This window comes from Falco peregrinus, chromosome 2 (assembly GCF_023634155.1).
Source record: "Falco peregrinus isolate bFalPer1 chromosome 2, bFalPer1.pri, whole genome shotgun sequence".
NCBI classification, from domain to species: Eukaryota; Metazoa; Chordata; class Aves; order Falconiformes; family Falconidae; genus Falco; species Falco peregrinus.
In genome coordinates this window covers 47,473,230-47,481,676 of record NC_073722.1, presented here as the reverse complement: position 1 = coordinate 47,481,676, position 8,447 = coordinate 47,473,230, and the positions used below count along the sequence as shown (strand labels likewise).

Here is an 8,447-nt window from a genome sequence, read left to right as displayed (position 1 = left end):
GCGCGTCCGACCCCATTGGCTCCTTCCCGGTCCTCATTTGCATGGCATTCCGCGCACCAATCGATGGCCTCTACCTGCTTAACATGCAAGGAGCCGGCCACTCAGCGAGCGCGGGGGCCGGGCCACCACGTGCTGTTGCTAAGCTTCGGCTTCTAAATTGTTACTATAGTGGCCAGCCAATCGGAGGTCGAGATGGGGATCTGTCAACATTCCCTGCCCCAGCCAGAGGAAAAGGGGGGGCGGTCTGGCTGCCGGTTGGCCCGGCTGCTTCCCTTCGTCCTGCCCCCGCGCCTAATCGACATTTCCTATTGGTGGCGAGGGCTGCCCGTCGCCTGTGTGTCAAATGTAGGTTGAGCGAAGTGCCTTATAACCGGGGGCTTGGAAGTCCCCCGCGCGTGAACTCGGCGCGGTGCGCGACGCGGGGCAACGGGGGGCTCTGGGCACGGCACGGCACAGCACAGCACAGCACAGGCAGCCATGGAATTGAACTCTCTGTTAATTCTCCTGGAAGCGGCCGAGTACTTGGAGAGAAGAGACCGAGGTACTGGGCGCAGGCGGGCAGTCAGTCACTCACCCGCAGGCGCTCCCAGCCGCTTTGGCCTTTGTTGTGTGTCAGCGGCGGGCGGCCCGGGCCGGGGGAACCAGCCCCGGGCCGGGGGACCAGCCCCGGGCCCTCACCTGCCCGGGCGCCGCGGGACTGGCCCGGGCTTCGCCAGAGGCACCGCGCTGGGGGAGGAACAGTGCTCTTCTCTTGGCTTTTAATTTTTCTTGGTTTTTTTTTTTTTTTTAAAAAAAAAGGGTTATTTTTTTTGGTGAAGCTCTGGATGGGGCTGGTGCGTGTGCGGCAGCGCTCAGGATCCCTCACACTTTTCTGTGTGTGGCAGTCGTTAATTGTATGGCAGTGCTCCCCTCCCCCCCGCGCAGCGTGACAAGGGTTTGCATGATCCGCCTCGTTTTTAATGTGCACTCCGATAATCCTCCTAATTTCGGCATTTTTTTTCTTTTTTTGGTTTACCGAGTTGTTCTATTATTTACTTTTTTTTGTCTCGCTTCTTTAAGAGATGCCAGAATAAAATCCAAACAAATCAACCGGAAAAAATTCTGTTCTTTACCCTAGTGTTCCTGCAAAGGAGGAAAAAAATGCATGGAAAAAATATATTGCCACTAATGCTGACTTTGTCCCTAGAAGCAGAACATGGCTATGCATCAGTGTTACCCTTCGATAGTGACTATTCCAGAAAGAAAACAAAGGCAGGCACCATGGCCAGAAAATCCCAGAATAACAGGTAATAGACGCACCGCTTTTTCAGAATGAATCGGCAGCTTTTCCGATGTGTCTAGCTTATGTGCAGTGCATACATTTATTAAAAATAATAACTAATCCAGTGTCTTAGTTTCCCCCATCCCGGTAGTCGCCATTTTTTCCCTGGATGGGCTTGGCTCTGTTTTGATCTCTCATATAAACACTGCCACGCGTACACCATCTCCTTAGTACTCACTGCACTTCTAAACCATCCGCCCTCATCGCTCCTTCTGCTCCACGCTCACCGGCAGCGGCTTCTAGTGCAGATCTTAACACCATAATCGCCACCCAGACTTCTCTTTGCATGGCACTAATTTCCCCCCCTGGCATTTATTTATAAACCACAGGCAGCGAACCGACCGCCTCCCCCATCGCAGCCGGAGCAGATGCAGCCTCCGGTTGCAGCGTGGTGCCGGGCTCTCGGAAGGGGAGTGTGTGCAGGGTGGTGGGGGGAGAGCCACCCGCGCACTAGAACTTATGTAGGTATTGAGTGAGAAGGTGCTGGAGTGAACTTGACCTCGCCAGGGCTTCTGCTGCACCGCCGGGTCTCCAGCCTGCCCACCCGCCTGCCGCATGCGGATCCATCAAAGTGCATGACTCGGTTGTTATTTATCGCGATTATCGTCTGCCTGTTTGTCACAGTAGTGGTGGTTTTGTTGTTTTCCCCACAGCCGCTACCTGTGCTGCGATGGCATGAGCGGAGGGCTGCTGTGCGCAGGCTCTCTGCAGCTTTGTTTGCTGCTCGGGCAGCGGCTGTGTACGTGCAGGAGGCTGTCTTACAGGGACAGTGCCGGCCCCTGCCTGGGAGCTCCTCCAGTCTGGTGCTGTGCCTGCTCTGCTTTGCTCTTCCAGGGCTGCTCCGGAGGGGACCGAGGACCGTGCCCAGCTGGGCCTGCTTTGCCCTGGGGTGGCAATGCTCTCCCCAGCACAGGCTCCGCTTTGCACAGTTGTGCTGGATGGTGGCTCCTGTAGAATAGCCTAAAATGAACTCGGTTCGCACGTGACTTGTTTTCCAAACGAGCAGGGAGTCTCAGCAGGCCCGCTCCGCTTCCACTCCTCCAGCGGGCATCCCGCATGGCAGCAGGCAGCTGGGTCTGCTGGCTCTGGGGAGCTGTGGGGCAGGCAGGCAGCAGCTGCTCGTGGGGCACCGGAGGTGCAAACTGAAATCAAAAGCTGACGAGCTGCCTCCTTGAGAAAAACACAAACTGGTGAGTGCCCTGCTCGCGCCTACTGTGGCCGAGCAGTGTGTCTTGGAAGATTAACTGAGGGGGAGCGAATTGTTCCCCTATGCCCCTGCTCCGAGCAAGGCAACCATTTTTGGGGGTATTAATTGCAGTACTACATTTCTTGTAGATGAATTCTTTGTCTCATGTTGGAGCATAGAGGAGACGTCAGTTCATTTTAAAAAAGAAAGTCATCAGGAACGGGAGGCGTGTCTTGTTTCCTGAGACACTTTGCTCCTGAAGATTTTTAATTATATTCTTACAAAGTATGCTCGCTGCCTTTAAAGAAAATACACAGTTAACCGAAGCAGGTCTCCTAGGATTTCCAGCTGTAAACTGCTCCTTGAATTGTGCAGATTTTTTCTTTTCTGTCTTCTTGCATTCAAGAAATCTGTGTTACTTACAGAGCTATTATTCCATCGTTTCTGTTCTTAGGTCTCTTGTCATCCGCTGCAAAATAGTTACTTGTCTGAACCGTAAGCTGCTTTCTGGAGTTTTTAGGAGAGGATTTGTAATCTATCAAATACAGCAGAATTAAAAGATTTCTGCTTACAGATTTGCTAGCATTATGAAAGCTGAGGCATACATGTCTACTTGCAGTTACTTTCCTGCTTTTTTTTTTGACCATAGATTTATATTTACCTGTTCAGTCCTTCACTCTGATTCTCCCTCTGTAACAGTGGCAGCCTTCAAAAATGCCATCCTGCGGTATGCAATGTGTGTGTTTACTTACACTTTCTATTCTTCTAGCTGCAGTGATTAGATGAGGGATGGGTCATTTCTGTTACAAGACTGAATAATGCTTGTCAAGAAATGGTTTCAAGTGTGGCCACCACCGGGGACGGTGGTTTGCCTGGTTGAGCACAGACACTGGGCTGGCTCACTGGTGTGGCAAACAGGCGCATTGCTTTAATGCAGCACCCTGTTATTTCAGGGACGGAGGTATGGCAGCAGGGTTGTGTGGGCACCCCTGTACCCACGTCTGGCAATCGCTGCTCAGGTTTGCCAGTGAGCTTAGATTTGAGGGGGAGAAATTATCCTTAGATTTGAACTTCAGCCTAAAATGCAGGAGGTACACTGGCATCACTGGTTTATTATTCTTTGGAGCTTGCTGAGGCTATAGGGCCAGAGCACCAGACTAGAGTCTGAATTTTTGGTAATACAGTTAAATCTTCTAAGCAACTCAAAGATTAACAGAGGGAGACGACTGGCCAAAGTTCAGAGGATCTGGAGTCGTCGTGGGTGATGCGAACCACTGGGCAAAGTGTTTGTATCGTTCCACTTTAACCACGTTCCAGACATGCTGGGTTTGGAGCATTGGATGCAGGCAGGCACAGTTGCGTCCATGTCTGTATTTTATGCCTCATTATTGCATTGGGGTTTTTTACATCTAAAAATATATACTTAAGATTGGAAGAGTAGGAAAGGAGCAGGTAATCGCACGTTTCAAAACTGCAGGGGCTTTGTTGTTTTCATTATGTATTTTTGTATCCTGCTGCTTGCAGCATCTGATCAGATTAAAAGATATATGTATGTATTTTATTTTTTTTTCATGCTTTGTGAGCTATACATATATAAAAGCATGAAAAACATCTTCCTCCTCATTCCTGGAAAATCAGAAAAGAGGGGAGGAGGAGAAAAGCTGTCAGATGTGAGGAAACCTGGTGTGCTGTACCCTTCTTCTTTGTTCTGCGTTTTCTCCCCCATGTTGCCTGCCTGAGGGGAAGGAAGAGCATCCCCTGTGTGGTACAGGTGTGCTGACCACAGCCTGGGGGACCGGGCAGGGATGGGTTACAACTGCCCTGTTGTTCAGCAAGGGCGCTGATGGACACCTCCTTCCTCTGCTGAGGGGGTGGTGGTGGTGTTCACGTAAGACCTAAGACGTTTTATCTTGAGACCTCCATCCTCTCGTTGAGGGCTGGCGAGGCCCAGACCAGCAGGAGAAGAAGGGGAAGGAAGGCTGCCTGCCCTTTGGACAGGATGCTCAGGTCTGGGCTAAAAGCTTGATGTCCTTCCGACTGTGATTGAGAAGTAATTTTGGGTTCATGCAGGGAAAAGACCAGCAGAATTGCATTTAATTAACAAAAATCTGTAAGACTACTCTCCACCACAGGAATTTAACATTTTTGCTTTGTCCAGTGATAGCTTTGGATCAAAATTGGAAGTGGTCATTAGCAGTTTGTTGCTAAACAGTTTTCTCGGGATTATTGGTAGCAATCAGACATGATTTTGAGCCATTTCTTTTTCACTTCTACATTGCAATTACTTGATTTTATGGGGTTTCTTCTCATTCAGTTCCCTGTGATGTGCCTTTTCCCAAAACAAACCACACACAAACCAAACTGCTTTGTTTTCTCTTTCTGGTTTGCCATTCGTACCATGTCCTCGGCTGAGATTCAGACTTGTTCCCTTCCAGTAGTTTGGACCAAAATCCTCCAGCAAATGCAGCTGGATTCTTGTTTTGCAAAGAGGACGGGAGATTGGAGAAAGGCACAATATTGTAATTAGGGGGGAGGTAAGCCTAGGTCACATATTGTTACACAAATACATTCCAGGTACTTGACCACAGTGTGGTAAACATCTGTTCACAGAGCACTGGCTGTAGTTCCTAAAGCAGTGCCATGCAGTCTAGTAATTCTTGTTACTGTGTAGTTGGAATTAAAGAAAAGGCATAAAACAAACAGCTGGATTTAGTGCAGTTGTGCCTTGGAGATGTTAATAACAAGTATTCAGAAGTCCCCCTAAATTTACCCTAAGTTTGATCCAAGGAAATGGATAGGTAACGTGTGTGCGATGTGCCGGGGAGGAATACGATGCAGATCTGAAATTTGGTGACGTCTGCACACAAGGCAAGGCACTTTGACAGAAAACCATGCTAGCCTGCAGATAACTGGGCTTGCTTCTGCCCTGCCTGTGATGACACTCCCCAGGTGTGGGGTGGCTTGAGCTGTGTGTGGGAGTGAGGTTCATGTCCACCCGTGCACGGAGGAGCTCAGGCAGCCGCTGTGCCACAACAGGGTCAGAAATACAGTAAAATGAAAACTAAAATCTCAGTGTGAGATACCAGTCTACTGAGGTCACAGTTAAATTTACTTGCAGAGAAAGGAATTGGACCTCGGTGGTGCAGTGTGTTTGGGCTGTTAATTTAGAGCTGGTTTGTTGAAGGAGGGGGAGCAAAATAAATTCCAGTTTATAAATATATCTTCTGTATCTATTAATTAATATTTTTGCTCATGTGATATATAAATAGGCTTGTACTTTGTACTGTGTTCTGGTGAAGGGTTATATCTAGAAAAAGATGAAAGCTGCATTTGATGTTTCAAATGAAAACAGAACTTAATGTCTGAATTACTCTATTGATGTTGGCTCATGGTGAGGGTCAACCTGTGACCCTCAGAGTGAGCCCCTTGCTCTCTGCAGATGTTATTCTGTGCGCACACAAAGGAGCTTAGGGATCAGAGTTTGATTTTTATTTTGTTTTTCCTTTTTTATTTTGGGTTTTTGTTGTTGTTGTTGTGGTGGGTTTTGGTGGGAGGCTGAGATTAAAGCCCTGCAAGCCAGACTGTACAGACATGGCTCCTCTGCTTTTTTGCCTGGCTTTCTGAATTTGGTAAGATTCCTTTCAGTTCGCTTTCCTAAAGCTGATGGCAGAGGGACAGCAACTGATATCACTGCACTTGTTTTTAAAACTGATGCATTTTAGTCCTGATAGAATAGATCTCACCAACTGGTCTGTCACCCCTGAGGAACTGCAGTAAGTCTGCGATGCTTGGGAATTGCAGTGCTCGTGCAACTGAGGAAAACAAACTGCCACCGTAATAGAATTGTGTTTGGACCTCACTACTGCAAACGTGTGGCAGTGCAAACTTGAATGAGGTGCTGGAGCCAGAGCTTTGCATCGAGGCTGTGCCAGTATGCCTGGTTCCCAGATCCCATATGAATCTGCAGGGCCGGTTAAATTTTGCTGCGAGGAGAATGCAAAAATAATTTCTAATGGATTAATTCCATACAGGCTCTTTCTTTGACAGGCTGTAAGTGGTGCGTCTGGTTTAAAACAAATGGAAAATACCCCAGTGGCCCAGGAGCAGGGAATACTGGGCAGGATGTGTCCTTATGCTCAGGTTTAGTGTTGCACGACCCCTCATCTCTGGTGATTTGGGTGGTAGGCTGTAATATTTTCAGGTGCATCCCACGGCAGGTTATATATGTCGACAGGGAATTCCCTGGAAGTGAATCGTGATCCTTCCAGCAAAAAGCTGCATAGCAGTCGCATCCAGACAAGGCTGCAGGTGTATCAGTTGCATGCTCTTACATACCAGCACACTTGGGAGTGGGAACTGGATGCAGGCACTTAACGTGTAGCACCTTGTAAAACTTCTTGCTCTGTTTGTTCTTACTCTTCCAGCCTGGACAAAAGTTGAAGTGCAGGCAGCGTAGTTCGCACGTGGCCCTCCAAGTGACATACAACCTGAGGTGGAGTTGTGTCCTCTGCACATGGGTTGTACAGTACCCTGCTGGCCCTGCCTGCACCAGAAAGCCCTGCCGTGGGCAGAGTGCTTGCCACCGTTGTAAGCACTTCGTTGACTAGCCTGCTTTGCTCCCTGTAGCGCTCGGCAGCTGGTAGTGTACTGGGGACTCATGGTCCAGACCTGGCTCCTGTTAGCATCAAGGAAGAAATTTCAGCAGCATCTGAGTTGTCTTATGTCCGTGCTTTTGTCAGGAGCTGTGTGGGTTTCCTGCTGACGAGATGCACCGCCTGGTGGGGCAAACAGATGGAGGAGTTGGGGAAGGTGTCTTAATAATGGAATGGGCCGTGCACCATGCATACAGTGAAATCTCAACCCCGTACACCTGTGCGCAGTTCCTGCTGGCTCACCCATTAACTGGTAGAAAGTGGACTTTGAGGGGCTTGTCTTTTCTGTGTTAGTCTTATTATCTCAATTAGCACCTGTCCTAATTGCTTAGGTGTGTCTGCTGAATGTTGCATCAACCAAATGCTCAAATCCAATAGCTAGAATTCTTGTTTAGGGGAGTGAGGGTGGTGGACCGGTACAGCTCTGGGGATATGCTGTTGGAAGTGCCACAGTTTGCAAGCCAACGTCTGCATTTGCTTGGCTCCTCCCCCTTCTTTCAAATGTTCTTTTGACAATGTATTCACAAGGAAAATTTAACTGCTACTTCATAGCCGGTGAACTTCTCAGCCTTTGCTAAATGGGTATTAGGGCTGTCTCAGGTCAACAATGTGGTCTAAGCAGCAGCGTTCCTGATCTCTTCCTGAATCTATGATTTTGCTCATGGTTTTTTGTTGTTGCCTTTTTTACCTTTATTTTTATCTGAACCTTTTTATTGACACCTTTCCTTCATCACTGCTACCCCCAAACCCCCCACATTTTGCTTGATACAGAACCCAATATAGTGAACTTAAGCTAAACACCAGAAGTCTTCCTTCTCTTGCAGCTTTTGAAGGGCTCCACAGACTATTTGTCTGAAAACGACTGTTGTACATCTTTTTTATATAAATATATACATCCATATATCTTCTTAGTCTTGGCCTACATCTTCTCTCTTACTGAAGTAATAAAAGAGTCCATTTTGAAACAGAAGTAGTGCTTGGGATACTGGTTTGTGTGTAGGCCAGTTCTTACAGGGTTTTTTCCTCACTTTAGATTGCATGAAGAGCAGAAGGGGATGGATATTCTTGCAATATACTGTGCTGTAGACAGTGAAGGAAAGAATAAACAATGGAGAGAGGTTAATCTCTTCTGAAAACAAACCCAGCAAAAAACCTAACCTAGCATCATGCTTGTAGTGGGGTATTTAACTTGCTTTGTAGATGGAGCAACTGTCAGGTAAATGTCAAAATTCTCGGTTTTGGTTCCTGGATAGGGCTTGATAGTTGAGACGTTAGTCAGTGTCCCCGC

At 48.0% G+C, this 8,447-nt stretch overlaps 1 protein-coding gene across 4 annotated transcripts in view; it reads left to right on the top strand.

Moving 5' to 3' along the window:
• Positions 1–26: 26 nt before the first annotated feature.
• Positions 27–8,447, top strand: part of MXD4 (MAX dimerization protein 4) — a 40,102-nt gene continuing 31,681 nt past the window's right edge. Inside the window, exons 1-2 of one of the 4 annotated variants that reach the window (XM_027791167.2) lie at positions 368–541; positions 1,190–1,286. In XM_027791167.2, coding sequence (XP_027646968.1) covers positions 478–541; positions 1,190–1,286 — 161 coding nt within the window. In that variant the 5' untranslated portion in view covers positions 368–477. Of the gene's footprint in view, positions 542–1,117; positions 1,287–8,447 lie in introns of all 4 variants that reach the window. The other 3 variants (XM_013301869.3, XM_005229828.4, XM_027791152.2) reach the window with 3 other exon arrangements.